Source organism: Dromaius novaehollandiae, chromosome 5 (assembly GCF_036370855.1).
Source record: "Dromaius novaehollandiae isolate bDroNov1 chromosome 5, bDroNov1.hap1, whole genome shotgun sequence".
In the NCBI taxonomy this organism is placed as follows: Eukaryota; Metazoa; Chordata; class Aves; order Casuariiformes; family Dromaiidae; genus Dromaius; species Dromaius novaehollandiae.
The window spans coordinates 44326519-44353485 of NC_088102.1; the positions used below are offsets into that span (position 1 = coordinate 44326519).

The 26967-nt window shown below is 40.9% G+C and overlaps 1 protein-coding gene across 10 annotated transcripts in view; it reads right to left on the reverse strand.

Moving 5' to 3' along the window:
- Window positions 1-5592: 5592 nt before the first annotated feature.
- Window positions 5593-26967, reverse strand: part of PHF21A (PHD finger protein 21A) — a 140661-nt gene continuing 119286 nt past the window's right edge. For 7 of the 10 annotated variants that reach the window (XM_064512647.1, XM_064512646.1, XM_026107499.2 and 4 more), the window contains 8 exons: window positions 26275-26326; window positions 25372-25451; window positions 24846-24906; window positions 21937-22100; window positions 15271-15426; window positions 13487-13562; window positions 13046-13149; window positions 5593-11119 (listed from right to left, as the gene is read on the reverse strand). In XM_064512647.1, the coding sequence (XP_064368717.1) occupies window positions 10865-11119; window positions 13046-13149; window positions 13487-13562; window positions 15271-15426; window positions 21937-22100; window positions 24846-24906; window positions 25372-25451; window positions 26275-26326 (948 nt within the window). In that variant the 3' untranslated portion in view covers window positions 5593-10864. Of the gene's footprint in view, window positions 11120-13045; window positions 13150-13486; window positions 13563-15270; window positions 15427-21936; window positions 22101-22165; window positions 22189-24845; window positions 24907-25371; window positions 25452-26274; window positions 26327-26967 lie in introns of all 10 variants that reach the window. The other 3 variants (XM_064512650.1, XM_064512648.1, XM_064512649.1) reach the window with 2 other exon arrangements.

Sequence of the window (26967 nt, forward strand, 5' to 3'; positions counted from 1 at the left end):
TCCTTGTTAAAACTGCGTCATTATTAACTTTTTTCTATTGCAAGCTGCAAATGTCCCCTGGAGGAGCTGTTTCGCTGAAGGGGAGACAGTGGTAGCCCGAGCCTTGGTTGCAGAAAGCACATCTGGTCCTTCCTCTGCCTGTTGTGTTTGAAACTTTTGTCCTCTGTAGCTGGTGCAGTGGGAGGGTTGTGGAGAAGGGAGCAGCAGGTGCTAGAAGAAATGCCAGTGTCCCCAAGCAGCAGGTGAGCCATTCTCCTTCTAGCTCAAAAAGAGGTTCATGGACACCCACTAACATCAGATCAAATCCACCACAGGTACAGCTACAGGGGTGCAGCCTGGGTGGAGGTGCAGTCCTGCCTCCAGAACTACCACCCTTCAAAGGGCATTCTTTGACTTAACTGTTTAGTCTCATAGTCAGTTTAATCAAGCCCAAGAGATGTGTATTTTCTTGTTCTGGTGGTGCTGCAACTCTTGTCTCAGAGATCAGTGTCAGCTGGGCTCTGCATCGTTACCTGTGAGGTGACCTCAGGACCACCCCCCTCCCCCCCCACCCCACGCTCACTTCTGACCCTTGCAGACCAGGTTGGTGCGGGGGGCTGGTCCCCAGCTCAGGTCACGATGCAGGAAGTGGAATTTGATGTGGCTTCCCCACAGCTGAACTACGTTGGTTCTACAAGACTAACAGGAATAAAAGCTGGGTCTTAGTTCAGGCTGTAAGCAGCCATCTTTGCCTCTGCAGGGTGGGACAAAAGTGATGGTGGTACACCAGAAGCACCTTGTACTTTCAGGCTTTATTTGGGAAAGCACTGTAAAGACATTGCTAATCATGGTGAAGCAAGCTGTAGCATCTTCATGAGAAAAGCTCAACCCAGCTAGCCCCTAGCAGACAGCTTTTGTTTAATACAGCAGAAGCTCACTGTTACCACTCTGCTTCTGCACTGAGGATAACAGAGGTTTAGAGCAGGTCTAGCCAATAGTTTGTCTGTCCCTCTAAAGCCTGCTTTCTGCTAGAAACACATTAGGATACTAATGCTGGGAAGATGAGGGCTCTTTTGGACATTTCTTTGATGGATACATGGCTAGAGAAACACTGGCTTTGTAGTTGATTCTGCCTTGGGTTACTGTAAGAAGGTGTACAGCTATGCCTATGGCAGAAGGACAGGGTGGCATAATTTTCAGCTAATCCATCCTAGTTTAGGCATTCCTTAGCCCAAAACGTGTGTAAAAGATAAACTCATTTATAGACCTAAGAGTAAATGAGTGAGCCTTTAGTCTCAATGTGCCCTCTGCTGGACAGTAGTAGCTGGAGGAACCACTGATGAGAGTGTGAGGTGATTTTTTTATTTTTATTTTTTCCCTAGACCAAGCACAGCCCCTTTTATAGAGCTAAAATTCACTTCTGCTAAATGCAGCACCCTTCTGCCTGCCAAGAAAAAAAAAAAGCTTTGACTCAGAGTATGCTGCAGCCATTTTGCCGAGCTGCACTTTGAAATCCCTCCCAGGGCTGGGCACGTTCCCTTCTGCAGGCGATACGCATTCCCTGAGCTCTGCTTTGGTCTGTACTCAGCATGTCTGCGGCCTGCCCTTCAGCTGGGTGCAAGGTGGGCAGGCCAGCCTGCCCCCAGGGCCCTGTGCAGCTTGTGGGATGAGCTGTCCCCTCCTGGGAAATATAGCTAAGGAGACAAGAGATTTTATTGTGTTTTATTTAGTAAAATGTTAAAATAAATAAATACAAATTGATCAGATGCTCTGTATCCCCCTCCCCCCAACTTTAATTTGCTAAAATCTAAACACATTTGTACCAAAACTGAAACCACAAGGGACTTGAAGGCAGCAAAGAGACTGCAGATCACTATGAGCATCAGGCTAAAAAAAATAGAGATATTTAAAAAAATCCAAACCAGCTCACGAGTCAGTATTCTCATTATGTGATTCTGTGAAAACAAAGTAGTACCATTCAAAAAGGGTATTTTACACCAAGGCCTGCAATGATATGAGATTCTCAGGGAAATGGAGGGCAGCACACGAGACACCGAGTCTGTCTGGCACAAACTTCAAAGAGGAAGGAGGCTGGCTGGCAGGTGCGGGGTGGCTCTGGGACATGACTACGTATGTCACAACCAGCTGCAGAGACCGACTACAGACAAAACCTGCTACCATCCCCTCGCAGCACGAGACCAGCGACTGCACGTGGGGATTACGCTGCTGCCTGCTCGCACATGCTCATGCTTTTGCACACGTCTGTGTTCACACATGCTAGGGCCAAGAAAAGCATTTTGTTCTGCCACAGGCAGATGAGTGTGGAAGCCGCTCTCTCAGTACAGGAGTTATTGATCAACGAGGCCCAGCTGTTTTTCTGGGTTTTTTTTTGTTTGTTTGTTTTTTTGGTTTTTTTGCCTAAAAGTGAGGGCCAACGGCACAGGGAGCCCCTGGTCCCCACCTTCTCCCGCCACCTGGAAGCAGAGGTAAGCCAGGTCCTGGGCAACTGTGATGGTGGCAGCAGCTGGAGACCCAAGGAGCTGGGAGTTATTAACAAAAAGCATCTGGAGAAACTCGGGCAGGCTGGGAGTGACTGGGGTTAAGACACGCAGCGCCTTTCAGTGCTAGCTCATGGTTTGACCTCCCCAAGCCAGGACTTGCATTTTACAGCTTGGTCTCTGGGTGACATATTTGGTGGGAGTAGTGGTGGCTTTGTCAACAAGTCTACTGAGACGGTGATTCACAGGAATGTGACGGAGTGGTCAAGGCCGCATTATTTTTGCTACAGAAGCAGAGCTCCCTTCACTGCCCTGTCTGCCCTAAGCTGCGGAAGACAAAGTGGGTGTTTGAAGATTGGAGCTCATCAGCCTCCAAAGGACAAAATACTGCTTCAAACGCCGCTCACTGCTGCACTGAACCCTCCCAGGCAAGCTGCAATTCACTGACGCTCGTTTTCCTACACCACAGCCTTTAGTGCTGTTGGTGCAGCAAAGAGGTTTCCTTCCATTGTGCATGAGTTACCTAGCTGGGAAAGCCTACACAGGAGGCTAAACAAGTTGGCACTAGCCCCCTGCCGCTTAATCCCTGGTTAAGGTAGTCTGCAATAGCACTCCTGTGCCTTGCCTCTGCGGGACTATTACAGAAGGCCAAGGCCCCTCTGACAACTACTCTGTGGCAACGACACACATTTGGAGGCAAGGGGGTCCCTGAAGCCATAACTGGAGTACATCAGCTTGTGGGGTGTGACCACCCATTGGTTCTGGTTGCATGGGGCTGCTGTGCTTGGCCAGGGAGAACGGCTGAGTCTAAGGGGTTTATGTGGCAGTAAAAACCCTCCTTACGGCGCCCGGGCTGCCTGTCACATATGACGTTGGGAGTGACTCAGAGACAAAGCACATTCTGGAAGGGAGTGCTGACGGGTAAGACGGTGCTTCTGGCTTTAGCGTCAATCACTGTTTTGATGCCAACGATAATTAAAGTGAAGAAACATATGAAACTATGATTAGAAATTACACATTAGCCTAGAACAAGCAGAAACACGCAGCCTCCTGCTGCCTTCAGCACTGAGTGCTACTGTACCTATTCCTTCAATGATGCCTGTACCTAGTGCCCATGGCCCAAGAAAACCAGCTCCTGGAGTTCTTAGAGTTAGCATTACCTGCCTAACAGAGGGGAACGTGAGGCACGGAGAGGATTCTTTCTTTCCTTTTTGTATAAGTGCCCTACCCGCCTCAGTTCTGGTATGTCCAGTTGGAGAGGTCTATATCTGGACTGCAAGCAAGGGGAGCCCCTTGGTACAACACATTCCCTGTGCTGCAGCAGTACCAGCCTGCAGTGCTGAGGACCCAAAATCAAGGCTGACCACTGAACACATGCCCTGGGCACTGGCCAGGGCTAACCAGTGAACCTGCACAAGTCACTGCTTCACTCCTCTGCATAAGCTAAACCCACAAGGCCATTCTGGTTACTTACCAAGAACAGGGCTTTCTCAAAGCTCAGATGCAACAACATATCTTTTCCAGCAACACAGATAAAAGAAGGCAGGGGACAAAAGGGCAGAGTTCTACATTCCTCTATTGTAAATTTAGGAAAATGTTGCTAATTCCCTACATGGTGAGAACTCTGCTGAACACAGCAGACTGATTATCTGTGCTGCTAACTGGCTTCCGTGCCGCCTCTCCACTCAAGACAGAGCTAGGCTTATAAAGCTTTTAAATTACCCATGCACTCCTGACACTAATAGTAAACAGGCCCTTAAGTAGCTCTTCTGTTTCAGTGAAGAACAGAAACACAAGAGTTTGTTACCCTACTTACAGGCTGGATCTGTGAGTGCAGGTCTTCCAGAAGGGTCCCCCATGGGCTGCTGCTTAACATTGCCTTGATGCAGGCCCTCAGCATGGCTCTCCAGGCTCAGCTCCTGAAGGGCCACATTAAGCTTATATGCCCCTGTCTAGCGGAATGGATGAACCACCTCCCTACCAGCATCCCTAAAGAAACCAGATCCTAAGGAAACAAGAAACATTGCTGCACAAACAGTTTTTGGCACAGAACTGCCACATGTGACAGCCCAGAGCAGGAACCTCACACAGATAGTTCAAGAAAGAGTTAAGAAGTACCTGACTCACAGGTCCTGCCAGGCACCGCCTCCTCTGCTCACTGGAGATCCAGGGCACGGGGAAGCTGACATTGGTTTCGACTAGGCTGACCACACTCCAACTAGGAACTGGCTACCACACTGGCAGAGCTGAATCTTTGGCTGCTCCCTGGAATAATTCTAGCCAGGGAGAAAATTTTCACTCAGTCTGATCTAGATTAGCGCAGACAGGCTCCAGCTGCCCCAAGGTTTGCTTGATCTGCCTCATCCCATATTGTAGCAGAGAAGTCAAACAAGACTTTGGTCAGGACGGGATGACTGGGGCAGCAGAAGCAGAGCCAGGGAAGATTGGTGCCTGCTTCCTTCCTCATCTGCAGCCAAGCAGCTCTTTTCTCCTACCACACTTTGTCCCTTTGGAATACAGATCAAGTCAGAAAATCAAGGTAGAATAAAGACCCTTTCTGTCCCAATCTTTCCATTGAATTTTCAAACCCTGTGACTGCAGAGATATCTCCTCATATACTGATCCCTCATTTGCTCCTCCTGGATTTTTCCTACCCTCACTTTCCCTCCTTCTCATCTGTTTCCCTTTCTTCTCTCTGCTCTCCTTCACCCCATGCAATCGTCCTTTCTTTTGCTCCTCCTTTTCCCTCTTCTCCTTTCCTCTGTCTCCAGACCTATACCCCTTCTCACTGCCCTTACTTTTATAAAGAGGCTCCTCATCTTTTCCTTGTCCCTGCAGCCCCCACCTCCGGCACAGGGAGAGGAGAAGGCTCGGTCTGATTGTTCTCAGGCGATAAATTCTGGTGACTTGCACAGGACAGCAATTTTCACAGCTCTCTGCTAGCTTGTTTTCAGTTCACTACTCATATGGTTTGGTAATACTGATAAGAGATACAGACAAGCCCTCACACAGGTGAGGTCTTGGTTTTCTAAAACAAGCCCACATCTTAAATTAACCTCTCCAGGAGAGGAGTTTGTCTTATTAGGGGTCTATAATTATCAAGCTTACCAGTGCATGGTATAAATAATTTTCTTTATTGGCAAGTTTCAACTATGTGCTCAGCCTATACAAGACACAATGATGCAGAAAGTTCTTGTCCCAGATAAAAGATAAACATGGGAAAAATGGAAGCTAAAGGGAGGGGATAATAAGAGTCACATTTTTCAACTATTACATTCCATTTTGTAGATGTAACAAACATGTCTGAGGCTTAAGGAAGAATCTGAGTAAGACAGCAATAATCTGGATACAAGATGTCTGCAGCTCTTGTGTTTCCCTGATCCCGTCTCATTCTCAGGGCATTCCCTGATCCAGGTCTGATCACGGAAAACAAGGATCCAGAGTAACATGTTGCTGTCAGGCTCGCTTGCATGCATTTAGAGACCAGCACCTAGCTGGCTGTCGCAAGCGTCCTTTGGAGACGTTTTGCCTTCTGAATGACAGAAACTACAGAATCCAGAGAGTGCTTGCCTTTGCTGAGGTAGTTTGTTGACCAGGCAAGCCTAAACACCAAATGATTAGCATGACAAAACATCTTCCTCTTTCTCCAGGTTCCTGACTCTTCTGAAGAATTTCTAGATATTTGTCAGAAAATTTTCTGCAGTAACCCAGCAAGGTTGAACTTGCCCTAGATCTTCAGAACCCCAAAGGAGGACAAACAGAGGTGAAGAAGGGTCAAAACAGTGTGACAAGACATACCCAATTCTGCCCAAAGGGGCATGGTCCACCAAGAAGTGTAATATCATTATTTCAGTGGTTACCTGAACAGCTGATGGTACCAGGGAAGGCCCCAGTAAAAGAGTCAATTTTGGTCTGACATCTGAATGTGATTTTTAAAAAATGGGTTTCATTAAAAAGATATATATTCATCATTAGTGCTTCAAAAACAAAGAGAGCATGGTGCAACCCAGCTGGGAAAAGAAAGGAAGGAGAAACATGTGCACTACAAACTTACAAATATTTTTCACTGTGTCTACATCAGAAGGAAATGTCAGAGTTTACTCCCTGCATTGTGGGCTGCCACAGCTTGGTGAGACTAAGAGGGAGATTTCACTCTGGGTCTTCCTAAATGCTGATTATGCTGCTCTCAAGGGCTGTCTCTGCCACAGTTCATGGAAAAGGATGATTTGAAGCCAAGGAAGTCAGAATTAGTGTTCACATTTCTAGACAGCTGGAATACCAATCTTCTATCTGAAGATCTATATGAAGATCAGTTAAGAAGGATAAAATACAATCTTGTTTTTCCTATCAACAACAAAGCTAACAGATCTGCCATAAAATTATCACCTCTTTAATTTCTAGGTCAGCAGATTTTAGTTCATATCCCCATGAATAGAAACTTGTTTGCAACAAAGGACAAAAATCTTGTTTTGGGCATGCAAATCATTAGTTTATCCTATCACCATGATAACTCCTGGCTAGTGATGATCTCAAAGAATCATCGATTCTGCTCACCCTGCCTACCAACAATCCCTAGAAGTATTGCCTTTACTATGTTTTGTACAGCTTGCATTAAACAAAGATAATAATAATACTAATGATAATACTAATTGTTCTAGCCAGGTCACATGCTCACTCTCACATTTGGATCACACCGCTCCTTTCCAGCTCTTTTAAGAACAGATTGCAAGAAGAAGGGAAAAATTACTGCAACTCTTACGCTATTTCTGAGCAGTCAAAAGCAGCAGGGTGACTTAAGGCTCTCAGCACTGGGCTGAAGGCCAGCAACATCTCTGATATGAGCCTCCTCTGCAGCCTCATCTTCTCCTTCTTCATAACAGAGATTTAAAAGTCACTTATTTCCCACCAATGACAAGCAATGACATACGAATTAGTTAATATCTTTACGGTGGCTTGGAAATACAAACTGTCAGCCATTACGGTAGCTTCCCAAAGAGCAGAAGTTTTAATACACACTCAGTCTATCTGAAATACTACATGACGAAGAAAAGAACCCCAGCAGATCTCAGTACAAGCTTGAGCTTAAAAGCTGTCAAATAGTTTAAATTTATTCCTTGACTAGAACCTCTTACAGCAGCTAGAAAAAACCCCCATTTTCTTCTCTATTTAGCAAATGCCAATTCCCCTTCCGCTCCATTGTTTCTAATTGGGCAGAAATGGCCCCAATTTACTTGTGTCTATGCAGCAGCAGCATTGTCAGTGTAAGTGCAGCCCTGGGAATGCTCCTTGCCTACTGACTGATGTTGCTGCAGAGTCAATAAGGGAAGTGTCCAAAGAGGATCAGGGAGAGAGAACTACCTAGCAGCATCAAAAGCCCAAGTTAAGATCATTTCTCTGCCAGGTAATGATTAACACAAGGTGCGCTTTTATAGTCTATAATACAAACACTGTAACGAAAGGGAGATGTAAGTCTACACTTACCTACTGGGATTCTAGAGACAAGCAGATGCATTGGAAAAGCAGTAATGGCTGTTTTAACAACTCCTGGCTGGTTAACTGCATTCAAATTTAAATGTGGCTACCACTGAATTTCACTTCCATCCCCCCTTGATTCAGCAAAGAAAACAGGAGGACTGTCAGCCTTCAGTCATAGTTTGCTACCCCAAAATAGTGCAGTGCTTCCAGGAGAGCTGAGAAAATAACACTAGAGATAAGAACACAAGAATGACTACGACTCAGTGCAACTATTCCAGGATCCCATCTCTTACAAGGAACATATTAGATGCTTCAGAAGATGACGCAGGAATTAGGCAAGTGACCAAGTAGAGAATAACCTGGCCAGAAAGGAAGTTTCTCCTGAGTATCTGGCAGTTAGCTGCAGGCTTATATTCTAAAGCAAGAAGGCTCATATTCAGTTTATTATTTCACTTCATTGCTTCAAATACATAGTTCTATGTTTAAATGCTATGGGTTGTTGGCCCACTGATGCCCTGTGGTAATGAATTCCAGTGCTAACTGGGTTGATGCAAAGAAATTTTGTCTTTGATCAGTTTTGATGTTGTTTGCCCAGCTGTCACTTCTGCTAACTTATACTTGCAGCTCGACTAGTTCCAGAACAGAACTCAAAACAACTAAGGACGGAGTCGAGGTTATCACAGGCTTAGCTGAGAAGTGTGCATAAGAATCACTTTCCCAAGCTCCAGACAAGCCTAAGTACTCAGGGTATTGTTTCTGAGCTCCATGCTGAAAATAGTGCACACTCACTTCTATACAAGGAATAAAGGTCTTTAAAGGACAGAAGGGCAACTTAAAGGAGAGGAAAGGAAACAACTCCAAAAATCCTACAGAAGTTGTGGCAGCAAAGAGCCTCTCTCAGTCTATGTATTGTCCGGACTATTCACTTCTTCCTCAGAAACGCATCCTTGAAATGCAAGCCTTTTCACTATTCCACTAGGAACATCAGCTGAGCAAGTGTGCCTTGCTAGTCGACATGTGCTCTGGGCCTCTGACAGAACATGTAGCGGCCCAACTCTGCTCCCACTGGAAGTAAAGGGAATTTTGCCAGTATTCCAATGGAAACAAAAGTGATCAGGATCAGCACTCTAAACTGAGACAATGCCCACAGTAATGGGAAGCACAGGGCCAGCTTTGCTACCTAGAGTAAAAGGATAATATTAAAGAGATAAACTTCTGAAATAAGAAGATATAACAGAAGGTGATTTCAGTCCAGCAAACTCACTGTCTTTCATTCCCAAGCTCTAATCAATCCATATTACAAAAGTATAAAAGCCTTAAATAAGCATACTGCCAATGCTTTTCTCTGGATTACAAACACATGAAAGAATGGGGAGATGCGGTAACAGCAGAGACAAGCCTGGCAGATCCTCCAGGTGGGGGTGAGATCCAGCACTGTAGGATTTGATTCAGTTTAGAGTAGCCAGTAGCATGTATGGTATAATCTATGGAAACTGTCCCATCAGATTTTAAAACACAAACACAGCAGAATGTCATCATAAATAAGCAAAGTCTGTGTTAAAAAATTCTAAGTACACAGCATTTTCTCCAGTTCTGACACCTTTTTAATAGAAATCACTTGTTTAGGAAACAAATAGCACTTTTATAATTTTTTTACAATGTTTCTTACCTTGATCTTATTTTAAGTAACACTAGGAAGACCTCAATATCTTTTATTTTCCTTTTTAATTTAAAAAAGTTGTTTTCTCCCCCAGATACAAAGATTTTGCCCTTGCATAAAAAAACAGTGCCCAAAACGATGACACAAGGACTCACAAAGACTCACTGTATCTCACTGACACTATTACTTCTAATCTATACCATGCAAGGTCCCATCTACCTCTTTAATTAGACTGTCAGCCTGAAAAACAGCTTTTCTATTCCTTATTTAGTTCTTGTTACCAAAAGAAAGAGAAAGGAAGTGAAAGAAAAGGACATTTCTCTGTTCAGTTCACACATCTGGGTCATGTGCTACTTTGTTCAGGATACTTATGTTGTTTATAAATATAGAAAAGGATTGGAACCTCATTTTCAAGTAATTGATGCACATTTTCTCTTGGGACACCTCCATCCAACACTCCAAGCTTACCACTCTGGCGCTCTATTTTCCCACTCCCAACACAGGCTTTCTGCACGAGTGTGAGGACCCAAACCCATTCTGCAATGCATTTCTTTTGTCTTATGTGAAGAAATAGGATTAACCCAAAGCTGTTGGGACACTAGATCCTCAGCCTGCAAATGTGCTGGTTACTCAGTGAAAAGTCCATCTCTATTCCTTTTATACATCTCCTGTCTAAACAATAGTAAATACTGCTTATTTGATAGACTTGTCCCTTCTGGGCACTGGGATTTGATAATTTATATTTCTGTTTTTTTGGTTTAATAGTACTGAGAGTTTAGAAACAGGAAAAGCCCACAGGCTCTTTGGACTTGTTTATTTTTTCCCCTAGCTAAACAAACTGTTCTGCAAATAAGGATTTAAAACCTGCTCTCCTCCCTCATCCCTGCTCCTCACCCCAAACAAAAATAAAACAAACCTATAGTGGCTGTGGAGGCTGCTGCAGGCACACACTGGTGTAAAATATAGAGAGAGTAAATATATTATTTCACTTGGCATGGTGCTGGCAAAGAACCCCCAGCTGGCACTATTCATGTAACATGATCCAAACTTTGCATGTACACACAGAATAAGAAGGATCAATTGGCAAACTCCGGTGCCGCCTGGCACAAGCATCTTCGCGCTCTCTCTGGAACCAAAGAACTAAAGAATTCTGCACTTTCCAGAAGAAATCCGGTTTTGCTTTTCTAGAGTTTCGTTATTTTGCTCCTCCTCCTCGCTGCCACCTCCCTTGGCTCCTTCTTACTTCACTGTGTTATTTAGTCTCATCGCCCTTGTTACAGTTCACCATGCAGCTCTGGGAAGGGGAGGGGGCTAAGGTGGAGGTGGCAGCATTAGTATTGTTAGTGGAGTCCATGCCATTGGAGATGGCTACTGAATTGACCTCAGAGTTTATGGGTTTTGAAAGGTCAATGCCTTGGATGAGGCGGATCAGTTGTTTTACCTTCTCCAAGGAGCTGTGCATCTCCTTCTGTTTTGCAAGGATGGTATTCTTCATTTCCATGCATTTCTGCAGCAAATCAGAAAAGCAATAGTAAGTTCAAGCTTTACCCTCATATGAATAAAAGAAGATAAGAGAAGGAATATGATTATCACAGATCTAAATGCTGCAGAAAAGACTGCAGCTATAATTTCACTTTCCCAGCCCTAGAAGACATCAAATCTAAGACCTGTGTTTTAGGAGAAATCACACTTGCTTGCTGAGGAATTAAATCGCCTGTACAAAAGCTGCTATGGCCCCTTTTATCCCAAGGTGTTCTGCAAAGCAACACAGACAGCTCCATCCTTTTGTGTTTCTTTTGAAGGAAAACTTCCAAGTATATGTTCTTCTTAGTTTTATATTAGCATTGCATTGCTGAAATTTCTTTAGCTCAGATCTGCAAACGCAGGCATCGTACTGCAGCTGACTGCTGACAGTGTGCATGAGTGCTACTAATGGGACACAGCCTTTGCTTTCACATACATTTTAGCAGGAACATCACTTCCTCCTCTCAATAAATAAAAGGGGACTTCAAAAGAAAAACAAATACTTCTTCACTTGAAAATCTTATTTTGTGGCCACTTTTTTTCTCTTTAGAAGCTGCAGTATCGTAGCTAGCTCATCAGATTAGAGTCAGGGTAATATAACTTAAAAAAAATCCACAAATGATGTTTCAAAGGTGAAAAACTGCTGATATCTATATTTGAAACTCTCACAATGAAGGAGGTGGCAGCTATTTTATGTCTATGACATTCAGGTTCCTACATGGAGATGGCAACCTTCCTACATTTTTTACACCTTTTATCTACACTGATCTCCAGATACTCTTGGTTTCACACAAGCAGCTCATGGCATCATAAAAACACACAAAAATTGGTTCAAATGTGTCTTTTTCGGACAGTTCCAGTGAAAGCATAAACGATGAGTAGACCAGAGAAAATAAACAATTCTCCTTACCTACTGTCAATCTCTCTTGTTAAAGGCTTGCATCTGCCTGTGTACATTACTGAAATGCAGTACTCTAGTGCTGCTCAGGTTACGCCCAGCTACTACTAAACAGAAGACGACAGTCTCCAGAACTGCTAACAAGCATCTTTTACCACTTTTTTACTAGCAACCTTTTCATTTGTAATGTCAGCATTTAGAGGTCTTTAAGCATGGGGCACTTACATTTCTTCTAAGAGATAAAGACAGGCAGACCAAAAAGTGCTTCTGTATTTCAAAAAAAAAAAAAAAAAAAATCTAAATATACATCCAGCCTTACAGAAGCTGCCACATAAGAGATTACAGTATATTTAATTCTGTGGTTACGCTAAGGGAGGGGCTTAAAACTACACTGACAACTCGTAAGCCTGATGTGCATACTAAGGTGAGAAAAAACAACAAATTAATATGTATGTTCCAATTATTGTTATAAATTAAGAGGGAAACTACAGCTTCTGGTCAGAAGTATGGCATGGTCCAATTAATAATATAATCTAGAGGCATGCATGGTTTGTCCAAGTGCTGACTGACAACGCAAGATGTCAAGAGCCTGAGAGCCAATCATGAGTAAACGTTCACTTTTGTATTAATAACAGCTGGAAAACATATGAAGGCTGTAACTTCTACTATGCACACAGGCTCAACCATTCAAATTGAGGTGAGCCACTGGACAATTCGACTTTCTCTACTGTCCACAGACAATAATCCTGTGGGTTGCTGACATTATAGGTCATTGTGTGTCTACAATATAGCGCCAGTATGCATCATGCGTAAGTCACCCAGTGTAAGTATATGTTGCCTATATTTCATTCCTGCTGCCCAAGGTCCTAAAAAAAGCAGAGGGAACAGCTCATTCAATTCTCAGTAAATCCAGTGGAAGATAGATCTGGTCCATGGACTCTACAGCCTTTTTTCTGTATTCCAGAAATACCAGAATACACCTGCAAAGTCACTTGGGAGAGCAATACTCACCGTTATAGAATTACTGAGCTGTTTGACCTTCTGCTCTAGTTGTTCTCTTTCCTGTTTTAAATCTGAACTCCATTTAAGTAGTTTCTGTTTCTCCTCTTCTTTTGCTGCAAAACAGAATATTAATCATCTCAAGGAATAATACTTAAAATGTTCCTGTTACACACTGTAGACGGAGGCTCTAATCTGCTTTATGTAAAGGGTGTAATTGTGTTTAAAGTCAATTCAACAACTTGCACACTGAATCACGTCTAAAATTTCACCTGCACAAACAAGCATCACAAAAACTGAACAAATACGTAGACTGCGCTTTTCATATTATGAGTGACCAAGGTTCTTCCCCTTTGATCTCCTTTTGTAAAGGAAATACTGTTCTATCCTACTCCCTTGTAACATTTTCCAGTATTACAAGTGAAATACAAGTGTTGTTCACCATTTTCCTACCTGCTTTATATGCGATATATGAATGAACAATTGCTAAAGTTCCTGGCCATGGGATTGCTTCTTCCTTCTTTAGCATCTGAAAGAAAAGTGTGTAGACATTTAGCTGGTACACGACCTATCTCTAGGAATGGAAAAAGGAGAGAGAGAGAAAGAGAGGAAGACAGAGGATTTTCTTTCATGCCTATCATTAGTCTCAGCCCTGTTAACATTAAGCTTTGCAGACCTTTCTGAGATTAAAGAGAAGGAATTATTCACCAGTATTCATACATTATATGTACTGTAGCTCCCACAAAGGAGGCCTGTTTCTCACAAAGGCCAGCATTTTCTCAAACTCCCTCCCTAGCCACAAAAAAACGTTACTAATGAAACTTAAAAACTTGAAAGAGGAAGAGATAGTATATCTAAAGTCAAACTTGCCAAGAGAAAGAAAAGTGATTTCATAGTTCAGACAAATTGCTGATTTTAGTTGTTCCGATGGGAGAAAACTTCTCATGGCACAGAGCAGTTTCCACACCATACATTCAAATATCACACCTCCTTGCTAATATAACATGATACTGTCTTATTTCCCTTCTCTTATTAGAATCACCTTTAAATACACTTGCTAAAACCTCCTTATAAGGGTAAGCATCATTCATGTCTTTAAGATCAGAAATGTATTCCTTCCTAAGGAACTTTATTTAGAGAGGAAAAACATATACTGTGTCTTTGTGATATGCAAATCAGAGAGGTGACTCAGAAGATAGAGGACTCAGTCACTGTACAGGGAAATAACTCAGATTTTTTTTTTCCTTATTTTGTGGTAACTAATCAGAGAAATATAAAGAGAAGGGAGAAGGTGAGAGTAAGGAAGAGCAATAATGGGGGAGTTAAAACATTCCCTCCTCATTTGCAACTACTGACCAAGTCGCTTGCATTTTGCGTTTTCATTCTTCTGAACAGCATATCATATATCAGGCTGTTTTCTTACTTTACCATCTGGTTAACAGAAGGTTGCATGGGCTACCAAGCAGTATGCTAAATTAGACAGAATGCTAACAGCTTCAGACTGCTATTAACAGCAATCCTTTGCAACTTCTGGAGTTCCATGTAAGGGCTATGCAAACAGAAGCTTACTTCTTTGTTTTGTAATGTCAGTGCAATTAGGGAAGAAATATTAAAATACAATCTACTCATTTCAATTGTGAACTTTCAGAGAGGGATTTGGAAGGAAGAAGACCCAAGCTATTTGCTTATCATCACTATTCTGATGATAGATGATACTATTAAAAGACATCATTGAAGACAACCCCTCTGATGTTTGATTTATACCAGCAAACAGTGGCTTGTATTTTCTCAGTCTATGAAGGTAGGCTTGTGCAAATATCCTATTTACTTCTCCAGAAGAATATACTTATAATTGTTGAAGAAACAAAGTACTTAAAACATGCAACAAAATTTCTGTGGTCATAGAGAACCTTTCCCAAAAGTTTATGTGCTTTGCCCCAGAAAAGCAGAGTAAAAATACAAGGGTAACAAATAAGACACCTCAAGTCTGGGAGCACAAAAGGAGGACTTAAGTTTTTGTATTTGCGGGCACTCGAATTTGATCAAATTTACACAAGCCTTATTACAGATCAAATAGATTTGTTTAGTGTCAGGCTGTCTTGATCTGAGTAAGCCAAGTGGTTATTTTTAAGTCAAGGTTAAGCCAAGGTTATATTTTAAGTCAAGGTTATTTTCTTTAACTCAGAATAATCTTTGTAGTGCACTGTACGTAACTCTCCCTGTCTGTCAAACAATACCTGGTCTTGACATTTGGGACAGATCCACATGCCCTTGGGAATGGTTTTCAGAGGCGGGTCCAGACAGTCCAGGTGATAAACACGTGAACATGTGTCACACATCAGCAACTGCCCACTTTTTCTGCAAACACTGCAAAAATCCTCATGGATATCGCCCTATAAAATTGAGGGGAAGGGGTGAGGGTGAGGGTGAGGGTGAGGGTGAGGGTGAGAGAGAGAGAGAGAGAGAGAGGGAGAGAGGCAAAAAGTGAACTTTGACCTTTGACATCTACATCGTAGCTGAATGCAAACTTTATAGCACACACTATTGCTAAGGGGATTCCAAATGGTTATACCCTTTTCAGGAGGTGAAATGAGAAAACAGGTCAGGATGTCAGAAACACTACTTCCTCTGTCTTCCCAAGATAAAATGTCATAGCAAACACTTATTACCATAGCTTCTATTAATAACTGCTACCCCATAGCCTGTTGTATTCAAGATTCCCTCCTTCCTCTGCTTTTCAACCTAAACTGATAAGCTACTCAGTATCTTAACCCTTCTCATTTTTGGATGTAAGCACAACTCCACTTTGGGAATGCAGATGAGGCTGCCTCTTGCCAATAACAGTATGTAAGAAACCCCAACCGAGTGATATCAAACTTAAAAGAACACTGTCAAAGATTTAGGTCACCTTTAACAATGAAACTGGAAGAAAATGGTGTTCTGACTGTAAATGAAATAGAAGTAATTATTTTCTGAGACAATTCTTTTCACTTCACTTAGGTTACCTCAAGCTGCACCAAAAAAGCTGTGACACAAAATTTTGTCACTCTCTACAGACAGCAGTTTCATCACTAACATAGGCTGAGAGCCAAAATGGATACAATGAGTTATTTCTAAATAAGGATTTTTTTTAGAAAGAATTTAAAACATAACTGACAGTGAATCTTAAAAAAATACAAGTTTAGTTACTATCGTATCATCATCAGAGGTAGTTCTTTTCTAGAGCCATTAACTCCCCAGAAAGGAAGGTCTGTTTTTTGTCACTTTTTTCTCTCTCTCTTATTCCTGTTACTCCTGTCTCGTGCTTTGCAGTTTTCTTCTGTTTTCCTTTGTTTTTGTGGACATTTGAGTAAAAAGGCACTATGGAAAAATGGCTTAAAATACACAGAGCTGGAAAAGGGGCATCCAAATGCCTTCCCCTCTCTTCTACCTGTGGGCTGTTCCGGCAACTTGACATATCCTTGGTCCCATCTGGAAGTCTCTCAGATACATAGTTCTAGGGGACTTCAGCCAAAGTTTCACACACGCAAGGGCTGCAAGATCACAACCTTCAGATGTGTATGATGAGGCAAACTGTGCATATCTGTTCCCTTTGCATGAAAGACCAATGCATGCAATGTTTCATCTTGAGCTGTACAGTCTTTTCACATTGTGTGAATAAGTTCCATCATCTTAGAATGATACTGGACTTGGCCACGCACTTACGCATTAAGTTGCCAGGCAAGAAAAATGGCACTAATCTCTACTGTGTATAAAATATTAAACATATTAAAAGAATGACACACAAGCAATCTACTAAGGTTTCTACTTTCTGGCTCTATTGCTGATGAGGTTTTTCTTTGAAGGGAATGCTATTCTTCTCTTAATTCCCAAGGTTAATGCTGCCGTTCTGTTTTGTAAAGGATCAATCTTTAGTGAATTTCCAGTGCCATGTTTTGGTTCCATAACTCCCATGGATCATTGAGAGCTAGGTTCTAGTATTATTTCACCCTTTAATGCCAAAGTGTTTTTCAGTGTTAACTGAAGAATTAAATGAGTGACATTTCATGCCTCTTGTGAAGTGACCTGTGTAACTAGGCTGGTAAAAACCTGTTGCTCTATCATGCATTCTGCAAGTACAAGGAAGGAAAAGAAGGCAGGCAGAATATGTCATATAAGCTAAAACAAACTCCTCTGCAACCTAAGAAAAAGTTTAAGAGGAAAATTCTCACATTTTAGAAGAAAATTTTCATTCTAGAGAATTACGTGTTGTTAAGATGCTTTTGATTGCCACACACAACAAAGGCATTTGTTACCTAGCTGGGGGTTATTAGTATGCTGAAAACCAAACACTGCAAAATCTAACATCGTGCAGAAACAGATCTAAACAAGAGACTCATATAGCTGCTTCTTGAGGGGGTGACATTTAGAAGTTTAGACTTAGAAACTTCTAAATTCAACAGAATGTCAAAAAACAACAAGTCATGAGGCTGGTTAGTGTGCAGTCCTGGGGAACTAGTTGGAGTGGCAACACACATGCACAAAGTCCATAGTTCTATTCTCATTTGATTAAAACAATAATGCAAAACGCAGGGCACTTTCTAAGAATTAGCAACTAGGATTACCAAAATCCCAGCCACTGCTTAATTTCCAAGATATATCCCAGGTTTTATTTACAGTTAATAAATATATGTATGATGGGGGCTGGATTCTATGTTGTGACATGCACCCACTAACCAGCTTCTGGACCTGCACTGTGAAGCCTACAGGCAGCCGACTTGCATTAGAGCTGTACTCGCCAGGGCTGCTTTGATGTGTGCTACAGGCCAAGAAGACTGAAGAATAATTTCAGAACAGAGAAGTATAAAAGGTGATTTAAGGTCACTTTTTGTTTTGCACCAAGAGAAGAGAAAAGCAACCAAAAGCCTTTCAAATAGCAAACAGTTTTCTTTAGTTTGGTACAGTGTCTAGAGCAACAGGGCTGGCTTCAGACAACAGAACTAAACAATACAGTATTAGATCAGAAATATATGTAGTTTGTGTGTTCGAACATGTAATATCTATATTTATATGTACACTACACTGGCAAAATAAGGGAAAACTAAATATTCTGTGCCAAAAATTGTGTATGGCCATGTAAATAAAGATGATCATAAAATATATGTATGATGTAAGTGAACTAAGGTATCACAGGAAATAATAATTCTGGTGTTTCCTAACTTTTACCTGCTTGATTTTACAATCTGAACATTCTCTAAAGCTCTTCTCAATTGGAACTTTGTTCTGATATAAAAAGTTTACTATTAAAAGGCATTTTGTAACCAGAGGCCTGAACCACCACTAGGATGGAGATTTTTAAATAGAGGAGAGTCTTGCGCTATTCTTGCTGCTGAGTGATTGACTGCCAAAGGCAACTGCTGTCCTCCAGGTGAATGTGCTGCTACTCTGTGACGGAGAATCACACATCACCAAGTAATTCACGGCCAATTAGCAGACACACAGAAAAAGTTTTGCTCAACCCCTGCCTACTGCATCACTTCCTTCCTTCTCCTCCTGAAGCTTCTGCTTCATCCTCCCTCAAAAATTCACCTGTGTCATTCAGAGAATGGCGATGTGGGAGAAAAGCAAGAAGGCTGCTCTGAGCTGCAGCGCCTGGTGCTGACAGCTTGGCCAAACTTGTAATTTGCACTAGGTTGTCTAAAGACAAAGATTATTCGAATGGTAAATTTCAAATTTCCATTCTAAAGCCTATAAGAATTAGACCTTCTCAGCAAAATGAACATAAAAATATTCTAAAGATGGGCAAAAATACTGTTTCCTTCTGTATTTGTCTGAGGAACCGCTACATTGTTTTTACTGAGACTCTCAAAACAACCTTTTACTTAGGCACACGTGTCATGTTTTCAATTTATATTTCCTAAAAGCTGGAGGCTGTAACCACAGGCAACATTTTCCATCCTATCTAGAATAAACAGATCTTTCTATATTAGCACCATCCACTAATTGTGTAGACCCAGTTTAACATGACATAAACCGGCTTTTCTGCCAAAAGATGTGATCCTGTCTTCTCTATACACCCAGGCAGTCATTTCTGTCCCCTGCATCAGGCTGGCACAAGAATGCGTGCGGCTGTAAAATAAACCAGACCAGGTCACGATCTGGGCTAAGACTAATAGTATTTTAGCTACGTCAGTTCCCTTATGCAGATCACAGTGGGGCCTCAGAAATGTTGGTGCTGGCACAACACAAGAGGCAGCAAAGGGATCAGAAAATAACTGCTGGGGAAAGCAGGAATAGTTCCTTTCAGTAGCATTAATGCCTTCTGCTACTTTAACAAATCCATAAACTGTGGCATGAGTATTTCAGAGTATAATGTATTGTACATCTAATTAAGCTGCAAGCTCCTTAGATGAAAAGGACCTAATTTTCCTTTGTCTTCATCTCTGGCACCACTCATACTGCGGGTTTTTAAATAAACAGCATTATGCAGCACTTTTCCAACCAAGGATCCTAAAGCTTTTAAAAATATTACTAAGTTCTCCACACTCAGATGGGCAAAGGAAGCACTATGCCAAATGTATAAATGGGGGAAACCGAATCAGAAGGAAGGGATGTGACTGTACAAGCTTATACAGCAATTTTATAAGAACATATAAACAGAAGACTACCTTCCAGCTCAGTGCTGGCAATGGGAGACCGTTCCTCTCCCACTGATTAAGTTACTAAGGATTATAACATATAATGACAGAAGAACTGACCTCATATTTACTTCCCTTTTGCTATTTTGCTGTCTCTGAAGGTTCAAATTTTGTTAACAAAAAAATCTGAAATGTTGTTTTGATAAGGACTTTGAAATACATTTTCTGCTTTTATATGTATTTTATTTTATATGGAATTCAAAACCAAATATTGCTGAATCTAACAGAATTAGCTTAACTGATGGAGATATGGAACTTCAGGATTAAATTCTTTCAAAAAATTAAAACCCCAAAATGTTAATGATTTAATACTGCTGTTGCTTATGTATAAACTAAATGACTTGTCTGGAAACATTTTAAAGGAGATGTATATATTATTCCGAAGGGGAAGAGTGTTACTGTACTATATTATAATATGCTCAGGTAAGAGAATATTAACTACCACTGCATAATCTTTCACTGTCTCCTCAAAAATATTTCTATTTTAATTAATTAATTAATTAATATTAAATAATCCAATTAAATACTAACCAAATTCATCAAGCTGAGGACACTGAGAACTAAATTTGAACCCTAACAAAGTTCTCCACTCTTGATTCAGCCTGCTGTAGACAGGCACTGCAGAAAATAGGACAATATCACACTAAACTGTTTTGAGAGCTCTTATGGAGTGAGAAAAAGACCCAACAGTACACACACAGAAGTCAGGAGATGGAAAAGACCTACCACATTACTCAATCTTTTTCTTGGGGCCAATGCAAAAAATGTATTCTCCAGCATGTTTTCTAGTCATTTGTATTGTTTACTTTTAAATGTCCCCAGAGATGGTGCTGCCCCATCTTGCATTTGAGAGGTTGTTCCACAGTCTCATTCATTTGATTGTCAGGAAGGGTTTTTTATAGTCAAACACTGTTCTGCTCTCAAAAGTGACTATATAAAAGAACACCTTTTAATTTCACATACATATTCCCTATGTAACAAAATTGCATCTATTTACTTCCATGACTCAGACACAATTGTACTATTTCTATTCCTGTTACTTATGCAGAGCAAATACAGCTCAGAGGCAAGAAGCTGGTTTCTATTCCCTCTGGTAAGCAGTCAGTAGAGCTGGTCACTCAGTCTGAGCACTTACAGTGGTGCAATTGCACAGAGGAAAGCTGCACAACTGTACCTTAAAAGCCCACTTCAGACAGCTGTGCCTTAGTTATATGGGATAATACGTGAAAAAGAAAGAGACCACCCTGACACAGATTGCAGAAAGAGTCTGCAACACTGGTATGTAGAAAAAAGCAAGCACCTTTTTATTTTTAAACTGGGCCCACTAAGTAGTAGTCACTAAAGGGCAAGCACATTACTGGAAGTGTATAATGTATTGCCTACAACTCCTGAGAAATTTTGTGCAATGAATTGTCTTACCCATACTAAATAGTCACAGTACACTTTCATTCAAACCATAGGGTACAGTCCCTTTGTTACAATGTCACTTCAGGCCTACACAGCAACTCAGCTCAATTTTTTCCATTTTTTGTTTCCTGATGTTTACATCTGACCTTACAAATTTTTCATCATGTTTTTGCAAGAAATTAAAACAATGAAATAATGGTGACTTAAGAAAAGATCTGCCACTCAAAGCACAACCTATCTTTAAGTCAGTTTAAAATAAGGACACTTGCTTCTTTATTAATCATTACAAAATGACTAGATTTCATTCAAGGCAGGTTGTGTGGCCTGAGCACAGAAGTGATGTATTTAGTTGCCCCAGTACATCAGAATTTCTGCAAACTCTGAGCACTGCTCCTGGCCGCCCTAGGTGTTTGAAGAGGTTTCCCTCCTTTCTCTCATTACAGAAAGGCCACAACTTTTTGTTACTATCGTCTGTAAGTAATACTCTTCATTTTCCCTTCTCCTCGTTTTCATGGATGACAGACTCAATTCAGTCAGACAAGATCTCAGACACTGCACAAAGGAAATGAGCTCATCTAGCATGACTGGTGCTTCCCAATGTTTCAATCCACTGATGGACTTTTAAATAAAATCTCTACAGGATAAGAACATAGGTGTAAGAGTTAAAAGGAAGGGTGTTAAAGAACGCTTGACTGTTTCACGGCACTGAACCAGGACAAATGATGAGTGAGACTAAAGAAACAAAATCTACAACAACTTTCCCTATGGCTGTTTCTGCGTATCCTTCCAAAAGTAAACCCTTCCCCAAGAGTTACTTACGTCTGTGGAGCTGGGGCTAGGCAGGGACACAGGCTGAACAGCTGCGGGAAAAGTAAATGTGGTCTCTGTCTTTTCATTTTCGGGGGAGTCAGGATAACTGGACAGAGGGGATGTAGGGGTCAAAGCCCCAAATCCCAGCACCGTGTTGTATTTAGGTGGACGACCTACACATTAACAAAAGGGAACAAAAAAAAAAAAGGGAAAAAAAAGGGAAAATGATCTTACATACCTTTGGCCAGTGGTCCTCATTGGCTAGCATGAAAAAGGAAATGATGTAGCACAGAGAGGAAGTTAATATAAAAGTTACAAGTGGAAGGACAGAAGCAAAGATTTAAACATTTTTTAGAAATCTTTAAGCAGAATTTTGCGAGGAAAGAATATTTAAAAGATGTATTTCAGAAGGAAAAGAAAATAAGCTCTGCAAAGGGTCAGAGAATCACTCCCAAGAAAGCAGTTTCCATTCCTAATAATTAGACTATTCAGTTTTTAGCAAAACATGTTGGCATCAAAACTAGAGAGAAGCCAGAATAACTACTATTAATTCCTTCTTCCTACTGTTATCCTGTACCTCCTTATCTATCGAATGCCAGCTTAAACCTACACAAAGGTGAAGTCCTTTATCAGAAGCCAGCACTCACCATTCCAACCTCCTCCTCCTTTCCCCTTTTTTTAAACCCACTTGCCTACAGATCAGCACTTTCTGCCCTACTGGCACATCTTTTAAGCTAGGCTTACAGCAACCATCTCAAGAACAGATCCTGTTGTGTGACTCATATCCCCAGCACTACCCGCTGTAACTCTACAAGTTTCCACTGTAACCCTTCCCCCAATCTAATACTCTTTCTTAAATTCTCTCAGTCAAGTATGTTTGATTTTCCACAACTCCTATATGCTTCTATAGACTAGCAGAAATGCAAAATGTGTTTGTAACAATCTTCATAAAATTATGTATGCAAAGCAAGACAACAAAAACAATACGTAACGACTGTTTTTGCCTCCCTTCTCCAGGGAAGCCCATGGATCTGTAAATGCTACAGGCGTTACAATCGAGGAATTATTCCTCAGACTCTACATTTCACAGATTGTCACACTATACCTATTAACATGCTAAACCTTGCATTTAAGGTCTGGATATGTTCCAGAACTAAGCATGTCCTTGGAAACAGATAGTGATGTCCATGGCTGAAATTTCTGACATGCTCAGCAGCATCCAGAATTAAACTAAAGCTCTCAAGGGCACATGCTTGCATAAGCTCTTCACCTAATATATTACTATACTAACTCAAGTCACAGAACTAATGCATACACCCAAATCTTTTGTCAGTTGAAAATGTGTGCTACTAATTTGGTGCTGATGCAAGGTGCAGGCTCACAACAGGGAGTGAGAAAAAAAGACAATATATTAGCAATCAGTGTGCAAAAACAGTCCAAGATAGTATCGAGTATAAATACATGCCATCCTTTCCACTGATACAGTAATTGTGCACACTGAGCTATAAAATAGAATCAAGAAATCATTACTAGAAGAAGGAACATTTACTTATCCACAGAGCAGATATAAAATTCTCTCTGTATAATACCTACATCATATCATTTTTTAAAAATACATTTAAGGTTATTAGAGGATGGCACTAGAGACTGATGTCCTTTATTCAGAAACAGCATGGCTGCAGAAGCGTCAGTTTTGCCATATTGCCTGCTGGACTGAACAGGTACCTCAAGGAGAGCACAGGTTAAATGCATATTTGACCTTGCAGCCAAAAAAAAATGATAATGGTTGTTGGTCAGGGCTAGGTAGGACTGTAGTTTTCCTCCTGCAGGCCCCTGTTCTATATGAACTGGACTAATATCAGCAATTCAAACAGACCCTACCAATACAGCCGAAGAATAAAGATCTTCAGTCAGATTTTCAGTCACTACTGGTCTTGATCAAATCTAAATGAACAGCTTAGATGGGAAAAGCTACATATTTCACTGTCAGTCCCCTGAATCTTCTGTTGAATTACAGAGACACACATGTATACTGACAGTGAAATTCAACACAGCACATGGCTTATACAGTTCCCTGATTTTAATCATACAATATACAGCTTGCATAATATACTTTTTGGAGACTTAGGGTTTAAATATGCTTGATTACATTTTTTTAGACAGAAATAAGGATTAGAGAAGATATTAGGAGTCTAAGAACTGTGGAAAATCTAAAAAGTTAGGGGAAGATTGTCACATATGTGTGGTTGAGCTTAGTTTTGATTTTCAGTGCCCCACACAGAAAACAGTATCAAGTTCTCTGCTATGCTGTTCTGACATGTGTTTTATCATTATAATCTAAATCCTAAAATTTCATGTGTTCTGCAGAAGGATTTCCACTGAATAACACTGCATACCTATAAAAAAGATCATCTCTCATTTTAGGACAAATGGCACTCTGTTTGCAGAGAAGTGCTCAGTATGAGCGAAAAAGTTTTTCTTGTTCAAAATAAATTCTTTTGAAGGACCTATCTCTATTCCCGGTGGGGAACAGCCTTTTCCCATGCTAGGTTTCCTCTCCTATCCATGGCACAGACACTTTCCCATAGGCGCCTCCTTCTCAACAGCAACAACACAATTTAGTTATTGACAACAGCATCCTGACAGCAGCCTTATTCCACTAAACAATGTTCAAACATCTCACCTTTCTCTTTATTCTATCTATTGTCTGTTTTTTGAAGAATGAAACTGAAATGAAACATTGAGCCACCTATCGAAACCTGCTGTGCTAATCCCTAGAAATTGTAATCTTTGTCTACCATGGAAAATTACTGCACAAACGTACTTCATTGTTTTGCTCTTTGAATCATCAAGAGGACTGCAAATTCAAGATGGAGGAAGAGGCATATAGCAGAGAGACACATCTAAGAATACCTCACCTCTTTTACGTGTCCCAGGATGCATTGTGCTGTTCAGGTATGTGACTGCACTCTTCTTGCGCTGTAGGGGAAAAAATGACATTTTTAGTTGGCTAACATTTTTGGCAACAGCTATACGAAATTGCTGAGAAACAGCAGGATAGTACTAAGTGAGGTTACTGGCTGTCCTGTTTTCTGAAACATAACTTCAGAAAGGTTAGCTTTTTATACTATTTCTGACATCTGGACTGCTTCAAGCCAATATGCAAGCTGACCTCCTAATAGTATGAGTAATACACGCTGCCTTTCAGTATCAGCTTTAGATAGGGAAAAGGCAGAAAAAGGAGTCAAGTACTGCAAGAGAACAACCCCATGTATTTACTATTAAAAACTCTGAGGGGTCATATGGTTACAATGGCCGTTTGAATTATAAATGATAGCTTGCCTGTCTAGTTAGAACTGAGATAGCTTAGTAGGTAACAACATGGCAGAAGCACACACAAGCACAGGACGAAAGTGCCAACTTCCCCCAGCAAGAGGTCAGTACCTCAGGCTCAAAAACAGCTCCACTGTATACTGGATTTGCTGTTGTTCTTCTTTTCCTCTCTTGTCGCTTACTTTGGATTTCTTGTAAAACAAAACATTCAGGTTAGGAAACAATGGGTTTGGAAATCACATAAAGTCCTCAGAATACAGTTTGCATGTGAGGTTGGCTATGAAGATTTCTGCAGGAGACCAATACTGCTCATTACAGGCAACTTTGCTGTATTGCAAATTTCTGAAGGTTTGAAAACCAAGACCTGACAAGGAATGTAAGTATAGTGCTCAACTAATTCATGAAATGGCTATCCTCCTCTCTCCAAGTAAGAGTATCCCAAGGCTAAAGTATATTAAACTGATGGTCAGTGTCACTGGGAGCCTAAACCCAACAGCCTCTGGTGACCTTGTTGATCTTAAAAATAAATACGGTAGAGAAATATGCAAGTCCTTGAAATGTCAGGCTGTATTTCACTGTGTAATATTACAGAGTTTAAATTATCAAATCAATTATAATCTAGTAACTCAGTTTACAGATTACAGTCCCATGAAATCATGGAATGAGTAAGAAATCCAGATGAGGCTTAGAGTAAAATTATCTGTGATACAACTTTTCAGATAAAGGAGCTATTAGACAGCAGTGGGATTGTCACAAATTTCCTTTTCAATCAACTGAGCCTTCCCAACCACTGATCTCAGCTGCATAAGCAACTGCTTTCTTTCAATACAATAAGGGGGAAAAAAAAGGATGCACAATAGAGACTAAGTTAGATCCAAAGTATGCACATCCCAAATGTACTTCTGTGCAAGGAAAATACTGCACTTAATATAGAAACATTTTGCATGTGTACTTCTGATTCAGAATGGCCATGAAATGCAGACCTTGAGAACCAACTTCAGATACTTTTCTTACCTTCCAGGTGGTCATGAGTAACTAGTCCCAGAGACACCATGAAGGCAAGTTTCTGTTAAAGGGAAGAAAGAGAAAAAAATATAGATATCATGTCAATTCCAATCATTAGGAGGAGCTACTTCACTTAGACCATTCAAATTCAGTTGATAGGTAACTAAGCAGTGAAAATATTATCAATAGTACTTTGCTTCTATAAATCACTTTTCATCCATATATGTCAAACTGTTTTACAGAGGACAGACATTAGTCCCATTTTCTAGATGGGAAGACTAAGGCGCAGAAATAGGGAAAAGCCAATTACTCATGATCACAAAGCTAGCAGAGCTGGGAAGAGGAAAGCAGTTTCTTTACATCCAATCTGGCACTGAACTGACTGTGTGATTGGCTCTTAGTAAAAACCAACACAGTTCAGGTGCCAGAAAAATACTGCTGGTTGCAGAACTTGATCTCCATAAATGGCAAACTACTAGGAGCAACTCTGGTTTACATCTGCAGCTTTGTAATGGATATGGCTTTCTTAGAGGAGTCCAATCTTAATGAAGGAAGTGCACAGATCAAAATAAAGACATAAGTCCAGCACAAAAAATAACTCCAGAAGTCTCAAAGAAATAGAAATCAGTGTTGCAATCAAGCCTTCTAGTTGAAAGATCTATCAAAGGGAAGCTATGGTCTTCTAACTTACAAAAGACTCCA